General features: G+C 32.9%; 1 protein-coding gene and 1 pseudogene across 1 annotated transcript; both read right to left on the reverse strand.

Annotated features, from left to right (window-relative positions):
* Positions 1-2,165: 2,165 nt before the first annotated feature.
* On the reverse strand, positions 2,166-3,075 carry LOC104742826 (ethylene-responsive transcription factor 8-like). The gene has a single exon (XM_010463882.3). It carries the CDS (start codon positions 2,865-2,867, stop codon positions 2,238-2,240), a length of 630 nt encoding a protein of 209 aa, XP_010462184.2. The 5' UTR covers positions 2,868-3,075; the 3' UTR covers positions 2,166-2,237.
* An 8,871-nt stretch (positions 3,076-11,946) lies between these two features.
* LOC147928914 (uncharacterized) lies at positions 11,947-13,621 on the reverse strand (annotated as a pseudogene).
* Between the last annotated feature and the right edge of the window lie 5,585 nt (positions 13,622-19,206).

Below are 19,206 nucleotides of genomic sequence, written 5' to 3' on the forward strand. Positions count from 1 at the left end.
AATTAAGGGCTTGCCTTTTTATCTATGACATATGTAGTCACTCTTACCATTTCATTCATAAACTATGTTACTCATTTAGTTGTCAATCTTTCTGTTGTTAATTCTTCCACTAAATTGATTGGCCATTTCAGTGTGGTTACTTTTGGGCCCTTTGAAGATGTTAAAAAGCTTCGAAAAAGGACACGTATTCACGACTTAATACAATGTATTATCCATATAAACGTAGATGGGTAAGTGGACCCTTTTTGGTCGAAGATATGGTCAAACAACGAAAAAACCCTTAAGTCGCCCTAGTCACGGTCACATAGATAAAAAAACAAAAAAACGGAGTGTTGTGTTAACGCCGTTATCATCTACGTGGCTCAAACACTGCGCCAAATATGTAGAGAACTATGTGACCCACACCAGTGTATATATTCCAATCCAAGCCAGGGTTTACCTCAGCTCAGCCGACGTGCTTAGAGTTTCTGTCAGTCACCTTCACGCAGATGACAGCACCACCACGTGTCTCCAACATTGTCCTGATGAGTCATGAAGCCACACGTGGATCGGTCTTTCGGATTCTAGTATTGGAGCCTCCAACATTAAATTTTGTAACGTCAATGGGTTGTCAATTGAGAAAAAAAAACATATATCTATTTACGAGAGTGATGTGCGAAATGTATACGAAGATGCAGAGTTGTGCGAGGTTGCCCCATCTAGCTCACCCAGTGTAAGTAATTTGGTTGAGTGGGGTTAAAATGTCGTCAGTGATACGATAAGGGCTAAATTAAGAACTATTCAACGTATAGAGCCCCTGACGTAACATAAACCTTGTCAATACCGAAATTTTAACATCCCCTTAAACACGTTTAAGAAGTAATAGATAACAAAGATTAAGCTGATTTTTTTTTTCTTTTTTTTTGTGTGGGTAAGTCCTAGATTAAATTAGTTGCACATTTGCCAAAAATTCCTACATGTTAAAAAATGAAATAAGAAGGTCAACTACGTACTTTGGCATTTTTTGAGTGAATAATTTTTGGAATTAACCAGTGAGCTAAACTCGCATATCCCTATAGTATCGGGCGTTTTGATGGAAGTTTTATTAACAAAGCACCAAAGACCTCCCAACGCATGAAGACAAAAGCCGTTCTACGTAACGTAAGTCATAATTCATAGCTCATAACATATACAATACCAATAGTTATAAAATAGTATATTAAATAGAAACATTAAAATAATATGTAATAGAAAGATTTTCAAATGTTTTCTACTGGTCCTTATGGGTCCATGTTCGCCGTCCGTGCCCAAAATTTCTTCAATCTTCACTATCTCAAAAAAGGAGATGAGTTTTAGAGTGTTATCACATGATTCCTCCACGTGGTGACGATGACGGTGACTCCATCCGTTGGATCTGAAGACGACGACGACGATGATAGTGCTTTTATAACTGTTTTATACGTTTTTTTTAAATCACAAAGCTGGCGACAAAGAATCAAACAAATCAAATCTCAATCCCTTCCTTTGTCTCTCATTATGAAGCCGCCTTCTTATCCTTTTTTCACTTAATCGAATGCTACTAATTATTAAACTCACGCAAATCTTTCGTAATTAGTCATTGGACTTGTTAAAAGAAAATTTTGATGCAAAAACACCCCCAAAAAAAGTCAAAAGTAAAAAAAAAAAGCAGTCCAAACTGTGAAAATGACGTAAGCGTAAAGAAGTAAGGTAAATGCTTCTAACGTACGCCGCAGCCAGAGGAGAGATGGGTCCGGTCTCACCCACGATTGGTGCGTGTGTTCACGACACTTGGACCATTGTCTTTTCAAGCCGACGCCGACCATACTCAATAAAACTATTTCTAGTCTTTTTAATAACAAACAAATACAATAATAATATATTTCTTCTATACACACACGACCCCCCCCCCCCCCCCCAAAGAAAAGCACTATAATAATTTATATTTCTCCTACATACTGTATAAAAAACTAAAATTACTGCCATAATTCAGATTTTATGTTAATTGCGTTGATTTTTTAATATAATAGGGTTACATAATAATACTCCATATACATAACGACGTTTTTTTCTTATCCATGTCAGCTAAAAATTACTATATTTTAGTTTTTTTTCTCCACTTACTTCTACAAAAACGGATAATATAATTTTTTCCCGAGGCAGAAAAATAATTAAAAACGTTATTTTTTACTCTAAAGAAACGACGACATTATAACCAAAACAAAAAAAAAACTCACGGCCTATTCCGCCGGAGGAGCTAGGTTAAGATCCAGATCTAACGGCTGAGATATCTTCCCAGTTCCACCTTCGAAATCTACGACCGAAGACGTCTCAGACTCGCTCTGGAAACCGCACGCAGTCACCTTAGGAAACGCCGTCGTCATGTTGAAGTAGTAAACAGGACGTGTGACCGGAATCCTACGGTACGCTCCATCGCCGCCGCCTAAGCTGAGTTCTAGCTGCGGCGGCGATGTAACAAACCGCGCCGCCTTAGGAGGAGAAGACGAGCTGACGACAGTGCTACTCTGACAAGAAGGACTGTTATTACCACCACCACCACCGACGGCGTTCCCGTGGAGTTCAAGAAACGTCGGGAAATTGGTCTTAGCCTTGGAACCGCGAAACTCACGCGCGGCTGAGTCGTAAGCACGCGCCGCTTGCTGAGCCGTGTCGAACGTGCCGAGCCAGACACGAGTTTTCTTAACCGGATCTCGGATCTCAGCTGCGTATCGTCCCCATGGACGTTTCCTGACGCCTCTGTAACGAATCTCTTTGGCGGCATTATTATTATTATTATGATTGTTACCACTCTCACGAGTCGGGTTTGAAACCACAACCGGGTCGGGTTTGGAACCCACGTTCGTCGTCATTGCCTGATCGAAAATGAATGAAAGGAACGAGAAGATCGGTGAAGAAGGAGTTTAGTTTTGTGGTAATGATATGAAATGAGAGAGAAAAAAAAAAGCCTTAAATAGGATCGGAGGCGAGAGAGAATGAGAGAGAGTAAAGCAACGCTCCTTTTGGGGAGCTTTCTTGTGAACAGTCAAACAAACCCCAAATGCCTTTTTTTCAATTAATTTATCTCCTCTCATGCTCACACATACTATTAAAAACTGTTTTTTTTGTTAACATAATCCACTTATCTCTGGCCACGTGTTCAGTGCTCCTCCTGCAAAGATTTATTATTATTTTTTTTACGCTTTCGTTGAAACAAAGACTGCACAAATCACAATACGTTCAATAATGTATCGAGTACAAACTGTTATTTTTAATTAGAGTTACTGCCTTATTGGCCTATATTTTAAAAAGGTATATCATACGAATTGGTTGAAAACATGTTTGTATTAACTCTATAAAACATGGTATATTTGGGCACTTAATTACTAGCTAATCTTTTTCGGTAATTTCTCTAATCAGCAATAATGTAATATACGTAAAGTTTAAATTTAGATGATGACACAATTGATAATATTAACACATAATGTACTAGTATTATGGGTTTTATGTGGTGTCGATATAAATATAAAACTTACTACGTTGCATGTCTATAATATTATGAAACTTAGTTGTGGGCTTTATTATTTATTGTTATTTTGTAAACAATAAATATTTCGAACAAAAATTATACATTACCAAAAGAAGGAAATATTTATTATCTATATATATATTTTTGGAGACATTTAGCAAATAAATCCTAGAGTTGCTACTTATTTACAAAGAATGTCATTATCATTAAATTTTAAATTGAAATTTAAAACCAATATTTTGGGCTAAAAAAAATTTTTAAAATATCTCCTTAATCAATCAATGACTAATTACAATATCTTATTAAATTAATTATAATATCTTCAATTAATTTTTTACTATCCTTAAAACCAAACACAATTAAAAGATTTTGTTTAAAATATAAAATAATATTGTAAATTAAAATTACGATTTTCTTATCATCTTTGTTTGATTTATTCAGTTTAATTGTTTTAAATCATCATAAAATACATAAAATTAGTGTAACTATATTATTTTTTAAATAGGCCCGCGGTGTACCGCGGGTTAATATTAATTAAAATATAATAATTTATAATTTAGTTCCGCGGTGTAGCTCTGGTGAATATCTAGTTTGCTTGTTATTTTGAAAACAATAATTATTTTCGAACAAAAATTAGTGGACTGTTAACATGTCGTTATGGTGGGACAAAAAATCATTATTTGCTTGTTTAATTAGCCAAAAATAATATTATCGAATATATATATATGGGAAAAATGTCAATTAAATCATGAACTTTCAAATTTTGGCCATTTAAACCATGGACTTTGTTGTACGCCATTTAAAACATCAACTTTGGTTGATTAGCTTTTTTAAAGATGAAGTTTCGTTGACCAAGCTAAAAAAGACATGACGTTAAATCCGATAATTGACCTACTAACAGACGTTACTATGCCGTTAATCACTCTGTTACTGACAAAACGACGTCGTTTTAATGGAAAATTTAGTTCGAAAAAATGTCATTTAAACCATGAACTTGTAAATATATGTCATTTAAACCATGAATTTTTAAATTTCTGTCATATAAACCATAATACATGAAAAATGTGATCAATCTTTCAAACTCTAGTGTAGTGTCATAAAACAAGATGATCAATCCTTCAAACTCATTGTAGTGTTCTAAAACAAGATGATCAATCCTTCAAACTCTATTATAGTGTCCTAATAAATGAAAAAGACTCAAGACAAATACAAAAAGACACAAAATACATGACAAAGATCGAAAAAGAAGGATTAATTGATGTTTTTCTTTCTCTTTTTCAGAATCGCATCATGAGAAAAAGTCAAAGTAAGAAGAGAGAAACTAAAATAGGGTTAAATGGTTTAGCCGGTCAGGCTTATATACGTATGCGGTTTCTAATAAAGCAGTCGGTCCGAATCGAATCAAAATCCGATTATCCAAATCAATTGCGCCGAACGGTTAGGCTTTCGTTTTTCGATTTTCTTCGATAACCAAAATTTTCAGGTTGTTTAGTTTTCACCGAACGCCGAGGGCAAGTTCATGGTTTATATGACAGAAATTTGAAAGTTCATGGTTTAAATGACATTTTTTCGAACTAAAACTTCTATTAAAACGACATCGTTTTGTTATGTTAGTAACGGAGTGATTAACGGCATAGTAACGTTTGTTAGTAGGTCAATTATCAGATTTAACGTCATGTCTTTTTTGGCTTTGTCAATGAAACTTCATGTTTAAAAAAGCTAATCAACAAAAGTTGATGTTGTAAATGGCCTACAACAAAGTTCATGGTTTAAATGACCAAAATTTGAAAGTTCATAATTTAAATGACATTTTTCCCATATATATATATATATATATATATATATATATATATATGTATTTAAGTTTGTTATATGATGTTTCTATAGTGACAAACATTTATATTCCTTTTATTTGCATGCCTATTTAGTAAAAATGATACACTTTGAAAAATTTATTTGATTATTGTTTAGTTTATCGTTATATATGTTATTCTGTAAAAAAATAAATCTTGTGAAACAAAATTTTTGGTTTTGTAGATTAGTGAACCGTTATTTATCTTTATAGAATATTATTATTTGCTTGTCTAATTAATAAAATTGCATATTTTCAAAGTGTTTTTACACTCACTAAATTTTTTATTTCCTATATATTAATAGAGAAGCACATTTGAGAAAAAGCTGATGTGTCGTCGCCAGAGAGCTCATGACACATTTTATCAAAATACCCTTAAGTTTTCTAATTAATTACAGTTCTATGCCATTGTATTTATTTTAAAAACAATTAACTGAATAATAATTAGATATGTCATCATTTCTCACACAAATTTAATAGTAAAGCAAAATTTCACTAAAATTTACTTACAAATATACAAGTCAAAATTATATTGATTTCTTAAAATTAATATAAATATTGATTTCTTAAAATTTCAATATAAGTAAAATATTCTAAAAGGGCTATAAAAACATATCAATTAATATAAAGTTAATAAAAATAAAGAACATATAACTCATTAAACATATAACTTATTAACATAATCATATAACAACGAAATGTTATATGTTAGTATTATTACCATAATAATTTATATAACAAGCTTTCAATAGTTATTAAAATGGATTATAAAAGTAAGTATATTACCCCTGAAATATCTCTAACTCATTAAAAGAAACTAAATTCCCAATAAATATATATTTATATATATTCATAACTAAATAAAAATGACAACAAACTAGGGGATATCATGATGTGTGATTATTTATATATATCTAAGTATGTAAACTAATTAATCTCAACATTTAGTGTGATTATTTACTAAAAAATAGAAATATTGATAATCGAATAGGAATATACGTTTTAATTGTATATTCATTTATGTGCTATTAAAAATAAACGAGACAATAACCCTTATCATTATAAATAAACTTAGTATAAAAAAAATCATAATATATTTAAAATAAGTGATTATTAGATTATGCAAAATTGTTAGTTACTCGACAAACCATAAATATAAATTTGATTTTTAAAACACACAAAAATATATATTTCCATAAATTGTAACATTTTATAAATATTTTCTTTACCACCTTCACATATTTTACAGGTGAAATGTATTCTTACACGAATACGTTGATTTTGGAATTTCATTACTTTTTTCATAATGGCTTTTTTGGTAATAATCCGTCATTTATAGAAAATATTAACAAATCGACTAACTCAAAAGATTTAAATAGAATCAAAAATATTAAATCAATAAATTAGATTATCTTCAGAAAAATTAGTTTAAAATCTGATTGTTACTAACATATAATAAAATTGAATAATTAAATTACCAAGTAATTTAGTATATGTTGTTATGGTTACATAAGAAACATGCAAAATTGTTTTGATTACAAAATAAAACATAAGAAGATATGAATTTGATTTTTAAACCACACAAAAGACATGTTGCAATAAATAGTAACATTTTATCAATATTTTTTCTACCAGAAAACCTTTTACACATTCAAAGATTTCACAGGTGAAACATATTTTTTACACGAAAAAACGCAGCTTTAAATAAATAAATAAAAAACTTAAGTTGCATATTATGTGTGACACAGACATATATTGGTTCTAAGATAATAATTTTACTTATAATAATGTTTTTTAAAATCGATTTATCTCACACATAGTGCGAGTTATTACCTAGGTTACCTTTTAACCTAGAGCTACATTTCATTAAATTAAATTAATTCATCATTCCTTTATTAAACAGGAACATACATATATAATTCAAGATTTTTTTAATTTATATAAAATGTGTCAAAATAACATTTTTATGAAAAGGAAGGCGTATCTTTTATTTGCATGTCTATTTGGTAAAAATGTATATTACCAACAAATTTGTTCCTTTGTAGTTTAGTTTACTGTTATATACATTATATAGAAAACATAAATCTCATCACAGAAAATTTTAGGATTTGTAGATTAGTGGACCTTTATTATGTCGTTACAGTGACGACAAAAAATATTATTATTTGTTTGTTTATTGGTAAAAATGTATATTACAGAACAAATTTTTCTGGAATTGTTTTGTTTATCATTATATATGTTATTCTGGAAGAAATAATTCTTGTAAATTAGTGGACCATTAGTATGTCATTATGGTAGCAACAAAATTATTACTATGTACTTGTCTAATTTGTAAAAAGCTATATTATCAAAAAAAATATTTTAATAAATTTGTATGATATATATCTTTTATTTTCATGTCTAGATGATAAAAAAAGTATATATATTTTATTTGCATGTCTATTTGGTAAATAATGTATTATCAAATAAAATTTTGGGATTGTAGTTTAGTGTACCATTATATATGTTATTTTCAAAAATAAAAATTGGATTTATAGATTAGTGGATCGTCAGTATGTAGCTATGGTAGCCACAACAATATTATTTTTTTTGTCTAATTGGTAAAAATGTATATTATCGAAAAAAATATTAGAACTTTGTAATTTAGGAGTTTGCTATATATGATGTTACTATAACGGAAAAATATTTATTTCTTTTATTTGCATGTTTATTTGGTAAAAGATATATACTTTGAACAGATTGTCCAATTGTAGTTAGTTGACCGTTACATATGTTATTCTGTAAAAGATTGGCATTGTATATTAGTGGACCGTTATTATGTCGTTACGGCGGCAAAAGTTTTTTTTTTATTTTCTTGTCTAATTGGTATATATATATATATATATATATATATTATCGAACAAATTTTTTTTGAAATTTGTAAATTTAGCATGTTGTTATATATGACGTTATTATAATGACAAAAATGACAAAAAAAGATAGATAAATTTTTTTTGCATGTTCATTTGATAAAAAGGGTATATTACTGATTTTTTTTTGTCGAATTGTGGTTCAGTGTACCGACCAAAAAACTGATATACTATTTGTATGCTTAAATGGTAAAATGTAGATATTGTCGAAAAAAATCGTGAAATTTTGTTTTAGTACTTTTCAATATAGTGATGACAAAAAAAAAGGATGCACAGCTACAATTTGTGTGCATGTTTGGTAAAAATGAATAATTGAACATACATATAAGCTAGATCCTTGTAGTTTAGGAAACTATTATATATGTCACTTATTTATTGTATTACCATATAGATTTTACATAGTTGGAGTGAAATTATTTAGTCGAATATTGAATTTAAGGTTGTTATACAGCAACACTTCTATAAACAAATAATGTCGGGACTATGAAATTTTGTTAAATTATAGAGTTATTAATTTATAAATAAATTAATAATAATTAATTAATAGAGAGATTTGAATATTTTTGAAAATTTCTATTTAAAAATATGAATTTTTTTGTTAAAATATTTTTTAGAGTTTTCTTTATTTATACTCTTTCTACGTTTATAATTTACATATTTTTATGAATTATGCCAACTCTATATTGTCTTACTATTCCATTTTTATTTGTTTTCTTAATTATTTTTGTTGTTTGTTTATACAAAAACATGGTTGGCGCCTTACTTAGTTTAGTTTTTATATGTTCTTTTGCTAAATTTTCTTAATTACATACATATTAGTTTTTACGATTATTAATTTATGATAGTAATAGGACTATATATATAGAATTTTCAAAAAAAAAATTATCATTTAATCGAATTATACTGTTTTTTCACAAGTGCAACTCATGACTAGAAAATTTTATTAATTTATAGATTAGTGATGACTAATAAATCAATCTTCATTGTGGTAAGTTTCTAAGGATGTTTTCGTATTGTTTACTCCTCATTTTATCCCTATATGATACATGTTTGCATGGCGTCCAAAAATTGGTTGTCCGTGACCAACAATATTCAATCACTTCCTCAAATCCTTAGACAACAGTAACATCATCATAAATGTGCAGCTAAAAACTATAGTATCAAAATCGAATGAAAGGCTAATTATTATTGCCAACAAAAAGTTTTACATCATTCCTCCTCTTGCTGTAGTATATACGATCTTTAGTAATCACGTGAAATTATGGTTTATAAATTTTACTAATTTAGCAAAACAACAACAATAATTAAGATAGCTTATTAAAGAAACGCAGATATTGGCATTATAATCTGGAAATTTACGAAAAAAAAGAAAACAAAAAAAGCAACGGCGCATATGAGAGAATTTTCGGAAACGTGGCAAAAATCACGAGGACACGCGACTCAGGAACCGCGGATTAATGCAAAAAAACGCGTTAACGTTCTCTCTCACGTCAGAAGACGAAGCCGTTTCGACAAAATAACATTATTAAATAACGTTTTTGACTCATGTCAGCTAAATCAGCCCAGCCGCCCTCTTTTAATTTTTTTTTTGTTTCTTTTCTTCGTGGATTCTCTCATGCCACGTTGATAAATAGTGACACGTGGATAAAGATTCAAGGGATGAGAGCCGCGTCGGTTAACCGCAAGTCTTTTGGATTCTTCTTCAGTTTCTTGAAGACGGAAGACTTAAATTTTTGACGGCAGGAGGAGACCCAAGACCGCCAGTGAGTCATGAGAGGTCATTCCTTTATTTTTTATTAAACGACTTGGTCAACAGTCGACACTTAACACCTACTTCTGTCTTTACGCCTTGATTAATGGATTGGCTTATCTTTTGTTTTCTTCTTGTGCCCACAGATTCTTCTACTACTACTAATTAAAGAAAGTTTAAACACATCATTACCATTAGTAATCTATGTTAATTATTAAATTAACGATCATATCTCACGTTGAATTCAAAAAGCTCTTTCTCGTTTCTTATAACGGAACCGGGATACTAACTTTAATTTTAAAGAGTGATTATATAGACAATACATGACTTGATTATAACCAAGTTAATTCCCTTTCCTAATCCCAAAATGTTATAGCAAGTAGATATAACGATCGAACAAAAGAATCTGCGTGATTAACAACACGTATTCCAAAAGAGAGACTTGGGTTATTTTCACTCAACCGCCGGTAACTAGACATGCAAGTGCTTTTAGAGATTTTCTTCTCTATCCATTTTTTTTCCTTTTTAATTAAAAAATCTGCATGTTCGAAGCTTCTATATATATCATCTAGCTATTGATGAGCCAGAGACGTACGTTACAAAGAATAAAGTGTACACGTACGTTTTACATACATATATAAACACGTAAATGTGGAATATGGGATAGTGTGAACTACAAATATTTTTTGCCACGAAGAAACTGAGATTTAGACCGTCTTTATCCCAAATATTTTCATAGGTGTCTTAAATATAATTTAATAATAAAATTGGAAAACATCTATAATTTGGAAATAAAAAATGAGTTTAATTTTAAAGATACCTTCATATTATTTTTTTATTTTTTGATTTCTTTTAAAATTTAAAGACTCCCTAAATAAACAATAGATATGCTCTTACAATTAATAATTCCCTAAAATGTCTAAGATAAAATCCCTAGTGAAACACTCGTGATACGGTGATAGAAAACCAAAACAGTGTGATACTCAAGCTCAACTAATCCGACATTTGGCTCACGAAGTAGCCGATTTTCTATGTAAAGTTTCAATATATAACGAAACTACTCCTTTCATCATCCTTGAGCTTTTAAAGTCAAAGAATTGGGACTCACTGCATATGAACTGCAGTGTATATATTATGTATAACATTATGTCATCATAAGAAGTTCGATCACAGTTATTACAACGTACAATAGGTATGCACGTGTTTACCACAAGAAGCCACGTGCATACCTGACTGGAACTCAGATCTTTGGAGAAATAAAAACATAAATTAGGGGCCATGTTACTGAATTATCTAGGGGCGAACTGGACTCAAACAGAACAAGACGAAATCAGGCCGAAATTGAGATAAATCCACTTGACCATCATTGTTGGCATTCTACTTCAATATACCACATTTTAAGTTTTTATCAAAAATACCACATTTTTTTTTCAAAATACTACAAAAGTTTTATTTTTTAATAATACCACCAACACAAAAATGGATTTTTAAAAGTGTCTTTCTTTTTAGGTTGGATTGACAATTTTAGATTTAGAATATAGTTTTTAGATGGTAGGATTTAGTGTTTCAAATTTAAGAATTATTTTTTTAATGAAAACTTTAGTTTAATTTTGTGGTTTTTCTGGAAGAAAAAAAAAATTATTAATATTTTTGGAAAAACCTAAAAATGACATTTTTGAAGAAAAAAAAACTCATTTTAGTGGTATTTATGAGAATTATTAAGATTAATATGTCTGTTATTATTCTCTAAAGATCATTAAAAACAAGCAAAAAAAAGTTAACACTAGTCATTTAAAACATCATTTATTATATATATGACAATACTCTTTGGACTTTCACTCTTAAGTCTAAAGAAACAACATAGATGGTACTTGTTTACGTCCCCTAGGCCTAGACACTTTATCCAAAAGATTCAATAGGTGAAGTAGCCTGATCCTTCGGAGGCGGTGAAGTCTGAGTTGGTCCTTGCAAGGGAAGGCACTGTACGATCTGAGCTGGCCCTTGAAATGGGAGGTATATCTCTCACACGGGTTTTTTTTGATAAAACAAACCGGTAGTCCTCCTCCTACGCGATGCATCTTCTTAAACCAATGACTGATTGTCTCAACTCCTAGATAAGAAAAGAGAGCCGTCAATGATCCACCAGCAATATTGGAGACAATAGCCGGAAACAACCATCGTGATCCGGGGGAATGAGGTATGGTCACCCAAGACGCCGCAACATAAGCCGTTGCCATGAACCCTACAGAAACCCTAATCATCCTGTGCGTGGCTACTAGTAATTTCTTCAAGGGTTTCCTCCGGTAAGGTATGATGCTAAGTGCTAACGAGAAGAATAACAATGCTCAATGACGTGAACAGTGCCATGTTGTTACATATTGCAAAGACTTTAAACGCTGCTGTATTACCTACAGTTGATTTCCCTTTCCATGGCCCATCTTGGTAGTTAAGAAGGAAACAAACCCATATGCAATTAACCATATATTGCTGTAAGTTTAGAAAGAACAAAGTGATTTCTTATGTAACAAGTAGTGATAGAACAAAGTGAAGGAGTATAAGCGAGTGTAAGGAAGTTTGAAGAGTGTAAAGGAGAAATCGGAAGTGTTGAGTGTAATGGAGAAAGAGAATTTCTTTTTACTAAAAATGGTTTCTAGTTATAATCTAATTATAGACATTACAAAGAAGCATATTCTCTAAAATATGCTATACACGATTTACATGGTTGAAAGTGACATGTCTTCCTTAACATAACATGTGATTATTGTTTGACTTGTATTTGCTCCCACTTGCGTGAACTCGACAACGACTACATGTTGGAAGGATCTAGATGCTTTGGAGACCATTAGGGTTTCCTCTTCAAGGGCTGGACTCGCTGATCCTCTAATCTGTATGGATGGCCCATTTAGTATGTTGTACGGACGTACGGACGTGGTGTGAGTTCTTATACTCCCCCTCAAGCTTGATCGATTAAGGTCATCAAGCTTGGGCTCACGAACACCCACCTCATTAAAAACCTTAGTATAGAAAACCGTTTGGGAAAAACTATACATAATGGAAAAAGAGTGTAGGTGCCATGTTAGGGACACTCATGGCCAAGTGAGGTCTTTGATACCTAGTTTGGAGTGAATGTACTCACAAACTTGTGGACTGGCTGCTTTGGTGAATACATCGGCCAATTGTTCGGAGCTTTTGGTATGACATGGTAGGACGACTCCAAGTTTGATTTGTTCTCGAACCTTATGACAATCAACTTCAATGTGCTTGGTCCTCTCGTGGAACACCAAGTTAGTTGCTATGTGAATGGCAGCTTCATTGTCACAATGTATGGTGATAGGTTTAGGTGACTCAATTCCAAGGTCCTTGAGAAGAGCTTTGAGCCACATCAGCTCGGTTGTAAGTTTCCTCATGGCCCTATACTCTGATTCAGCGCTTGATAGTGATACCACCTTTTGTTTCTTGCTCTTCCATGTGACCAAGTTGCCGCCTAGGAACATGCAGTATCCAGTAGTAGAGCGACGGTCTTCACCATCTCCAGCATAATCAGCATCGCAATACCCCACAAGTTCAGTTCTTTCATTGCGGCCCATCCAAATGCCTTGTCCCGGCGAGCCCTTGAGATATTTGAGTATTCGGTTCACCATGTTCCTGTGGTGTACGGTTGAATTTTGCATGTGTTGGCTCGCCTGGTTCATAACAAAACAAATGTCAGGTCGTGTAATAGTAAGGTATATGAGCTTACCTACTAGATGCCAGTATTGTTTGACATCTTCTAATGGCGCTGCGTCGAGCTCCCCCTTTCCTCCCACCTTGTAGTTTTCCTCAAGTGGTTTGGACACTGCTTTTGAACCTAGTTTACCTGCTTCACTCAACAAATCAAGAGCATATTTCCTTTGTGATAGAAACAAACCCTCATCCGACCTATATACTTCTATCCCAAAGAAATACTTGAGTTCTCCAAAGTCCTTAATGTCAAATACTGATTTTAGGAAGGTTTTAGTGTTTTGAATACCTACCTTGTCACTTCCAGTTATGATGATATCATCATCATATACTAAAATGACTACAATACCTTTGTCACTTGGGAATGTGAAGAGAGTGTGATCAGACTCTGATTTGCGAAAACCTCTCTCAAGTAATGTGGTGCTTAACTTATGGTACCATGTCATTGGGGACTGTTTTAGACCATAAATTGCTTTGTTCAGTTTAAATACCTTTCCTGGACCAATGGTGTCTTCTAAACCTGGTGGAGACCGCATATATACTTCATCTTCAAGCTCACATTGCAAAAATGCATTCTTAACGTCCATTTGCCACAATTCCCAATCTAAGTTGGTTGCAAGAGAGAGAACTACTCAAACAGTGTGAAGCTTGGCCATTGGTGCAAACATATCAAGGTAGTCCCCCCCCCATCACTCTTGTACTTAATGGTGAAGATCCATCGTGATGTGACTGCTTTCTTTCCCTTGGGTAGGTCAGCCTCGTCCCAAGTGTGATTGGAATCCATGGCTTGCTTCACGGCACTAACCGCATCTCGCCATTATTTATGTTCTTTGGCTTCTTCATAGGTTTGGGGAATCCAATGATGATCAATATGGCCAAGAAACACTTGATGCTCCAAGGGAAAGTGTTCTTGAGTGCAAACGGCTTGAATAGGGTGAGCGACCACTATATTGTTGTAGTAGACCCGAGTGTTCTACCAGTTAGAGGGATCAAACTTAAGGCGTTGACTTCGACGTAAGGGAATGACTTCTTCGTGATCATGTTCCTCATTATCATCATCATTTGATATCATTGTGTCGTCCGGTTGTACATCATCAGGTTGGTGTAAATTTTCCTCATTGGCACCGGACTGATCAACTTGAGTGAGAGGAGCTTCAGATTCATTTGACGCACTAGGTTCAAGGTCACCGAGTGAAACAGTGTCTCCTGGTGAGTTTGACCCGGTTAGATTTTGGTTGTCCCGATCGTTTGTAGTCCCCAGCCTCTCTAGTATAATGCGAAGGTTCCTTGCTCGATCGGATGGAGAAGTAGATAAGTCTTTGAGGTCCTCCCAATTATTTTTGTCATAGTATCCTCGAGACTCAACGAACTTGACATCACGGGACACCAATACTCTTCTAGTCTCATGTTCATAACATTTGTAGCCTTTTTGTGTGGTGGAGTAGCCAATAAACATATTCTTGGTGCTTTTGGCGTCCAGCTTGTCTCGTAACTCTCCTGGTTTCAATACAAAGCAAATGCACCCAAATACACGTAAATGATCAAAAATAGGTTTTTCTTTGTTTAGTACCTCAAATGGTGAGATATCTTGTAAGATCTTTGTGGGAGTGAAGTTGATTAGATAACACGCTGCTAAGACCGCATCACTCCAAAAACGCCTTGGAATGTTTGTGTGTAGCATCATGGACCGTGCAACCTCCATGAGATGTATGTTCTTTCTCTCAGCTACACCATTTTGTTGAGGAGTGTATGGACAGCTTGTTTGATGAATGATGCCATTTTTGGTGAGGTGTTGTTTAATGGCATGGCTTGTGTATTCTCCACTATTATCTGATCTTAGAATCTTAATCTTTGCATTATAATAGTCACATAATTTTGGAAACTAATAAAGGCTTCAAGAACCCTATCTTTAGAAGGGAGAAGATTTAACCAAGTATACTTAGATTTTTCATCAATAAAAGTGACAAAATATTTTTGATTTTCTCTAGATAAACATGGTGAAGTCCACACATCAGAATGAACAAAGTGATTTCTTATATATGTGTGTTTCAACATATATTGCTCTAAGTTTAGAAAGAACAAAGTGATTTCTTATGTAACAAGTAGTGATAGAACAAAGTGAAGGAGTATAAGCGAGTGTAAGGAAGTTTGAAGAGTGTAAAGGAGAAATCGGAAGTGTTGAGTGTAATGGAGAAAGAGAATTCTCTTTTCTTACTAATAATGGTTCCTAGTTACAATCTCATTATAGACATTACAAAGAAGCATATTCTCTAGAAGATGCTATACACGATTTACATGGTTGAAAGTGACATGTCTTCCTTAACATAAATTGTGATTATTGTTTGACTTGTATTTGCTCCCACTTGCGTGAACTCGACAACGGCTACATGATGGAAGGATCTAGATGCTTTGGAGACCATTAGGGTTTCCTCTTCAAAGGCTAGATTCGCTGATCCTCTAACCTCTAATATGTACGGACGGCCCATTTAGTATGTTGTACGGATATACGGATGTACGGACGTAAGGACGTGGTGTGAGTTCTTATAATTGCCACTTCTTATAATTTGAGAAGATATACTTTAATATAGATAATAAATGAAATGTTAGACTTTGGCTCCAAAGAGTCTCGTTACCCCACATATTAGAGATTATATTTACAGGTTCGACATAGTCGATCCAAATGATGTCAAAAAAAGTTACCATATTACTATTTCAAAACTTCTATATTAACTATCAAAAAGAAAAAATTGAAAAAACCATTTAGGATATTTTCATATATGTAATGATAAACTATATCAAACGTAGTAATTACTTCACAAAAATATTGAAAAAATGATCAACTTAAAAAAAAAAAAACCATTACAAATTAGTTTTACAACTGAACCACCAATTTTTAGGCTACTGCACCCTCTTAACCTTACTTTATATTACTTCTAAATGTGTTATCAGCTCTTCAATGCTATTCTTTATTACTTATTTACTTTTTTACTATTTTTAGTCTTCAACAGGGGATCCTATGTCAGATGAATGAAATTTTAGATTTCAACCATGAGGTCATACATGAGGTTATCGTTTTCTAACATTACAATTTTAAAAAATGAAAAAATTATACATTTGAGTAGAGTTTTACCAAAGAAATATATCCTTGTATCCACAATGTCATATTTGGTTTAACTTAAAGTGATTAGCAAGAATTTGTTAAGTTTATTTAGAGTTTGACATGATCTTTTTATAACATCCGTTTTTGGATGAAAATACTAAATGACGTGGCTAATAAATGAAATTTTAGATTTTTTTCAACTCATATTTTTTTTTTACATTAAATTTTGATGTATAAACTTTTGTATTAGTTTTATGCTTAATGAAATAAATGGTTAAAAAAAATTTGATTCCATGTAACACCCAGAAACCGGATTTTCGATTCGTGCATCGATCGACGCCAGGAGGGCATCGATTGATGCTAGTGGTTGGTTTGTGTGCAGATTAATTCTAATTTCTTTGGTTTAGCACGGTTTAACGAGACAACTCTATGGTTCATATATAAGGTTAAAGTCGACCCCTTCGAGTTGGGGTTAACCGTTTTGTCGTTCTAAATATTTAAGAAGAAGAGTTTTCTCTCTCAAAGTTCCTATGAGCGTTTTGAGGAGTTTTAAGCCGTTTCTGGGTAGATCTGTTCCTGGAGTGGAGATATGTGGCTAAGAACGTGATGGAAAGCTTGTTGTGCTGTGATTCTCGTCGTTTTGGTTCAGAATCTTCTTGTTTAAGAGGTGAGTGCAGGATCATGACTTATCTAAGCGATTAGATGTGTGTTTTGTGTGATTTTGTGTGTTTGATTGCTTATGTGTTTGTTTGTGATTATTTGTCGTGGTGTTCATTGCATGTGAAGGGCGGATTTGGCATTGATATATCATGGTTTTACGGTTTTTAACCATGATATAAGTGTGTTTTTTGAGGTTTTTGATTTGTTTTCTAAAATGTTTTTGAGTCTTTAAATATTTTCTAGGACTTTGGCACAGATGGAGCAAAGTGGATCAATTTGGAATGATTTGGAGCATTGAACCGAAGGAAATCAACTTGGAGTCGATCAAGAGTGGTGTCGATCGACCCAAAGTTAGCTATGACAACCCATCCCGCAGACTCCACTAGCCCACTGATAGCCGCCCCAACGGACCGTCCGTGGACCCTGCTAACCCCCCGCTAGCCGTCCCAACGGACCCCAACCGACACGAGAAGGCCCAAGTTTGAAGTTTTACAAAGTGACCCCGAAATTTTCCATAATTGCACGATTAGTCTCTGACGTGTTATATATTATTTTTAGGTTTTAGAAACCCTTAAGCTTTATTTTCTGCAACCTTTTAAGACAGAGATTTTTAGAGCTTTTGGGAGAGACGGATCTGAATTCATCTGTAGAGAGAAAATTCATAAACTCCCTATTTACTCTTTTAATTTCTATTGCATATTATTCAGAAAGATGTTTTGTTCTTCATTGAATATGTCTGAGTAGTTTGTTTGTTAGGTTCAGGGTTTTTCACAGGATTTTTATGGTTTATTAGATCTGATTATTTTTAGGATTCATTAGTTTCTGAGATCTTCATCATAGATTGTTCTTCATATTAATTCTTTATTGATCACCTAGAATTAATAATCTAGGAAAATAAATTGATATGAGAATATAATTGATTTTCTTGATAAAATCTTTGATGAGCAAAATTACTTTTTACAAAGAGATTTGATTTAGTAATTTTATGAACAATCTAAACTTGTTTTCAAAGCTGGTTTTCAACTTGAATTTTACAAAAAGATTTGAATTTTTGGGTTTTAAACTTAGATAATATTTGCAGTGAAAACTGATTTATTAATTTTACAATGAGGTTTAAAGTTCTAAATCTGATTTTAATTGCTTGAATTCTATAAGTTTATTGATTTAATATTCTGTAATTTTCGGAGAAATTTCTTAGACCTAGCTTTTAAATCTCTTGAATTTACAACCTTTTAATTTAATATTTTTAAATTGCTTTTCTTAATTTAAATCAACCTGTTTAGCATAATTATAAAACTCTATAATTTATTGTGTGATGTTTGGTCCTTGTGGAATTTGACCGCTTAGTACTATAGTGATCTCTTAATTTGAGAGAATAGCTCTAGGGTTAATTTGAGCATATCAGGCATCACAGACGTAGTGGCGATAGTTGGAGCTGAGAGTAGTCGAGAGAGATCGTGTTCGGTGATGCTTCGCGCGACCGCATCGATTGTCGCAAAGAGCGCATCGATCGATGCAAGGAGCGCATCAATCGGCGCAGCTAAGGATTTGGTGGAGACGCAAGGTTGCAATGATTGATCCAAGGAGTGCATCGGTCGACGCATCTAGGGATTTGGTGGAGGCGTGAGGCTTCATCGATCGACGCAAGGAATACGTCTGTCGATGCAAAGGTGTTTATTGACAATGTTGATG

This window comes from Camelina sativa, chromosome 14 (genome assembly GCF_030686135.1).
Source record: "Camelina sativa cultivar CO46 ecotype springtype chromosome 14, ASM3068613v1".
Lineage (NCBI taxonomy): Eukaryota > Viridiplantae > Streptophyta > Magnoliopsida > Brassicales > Brassicaceae > Camelina > Camelina sativa.

What these genes read in the sequence shown, in the direction of transcription:
- LOC104742826 (XM_010463882.3), bottom strand. Translation starts at nt 2,867, where the DNA reads ATGACGACGAACGTGGGTTCCAAACCCGACCCGGTTGTGGTTTCAAAC.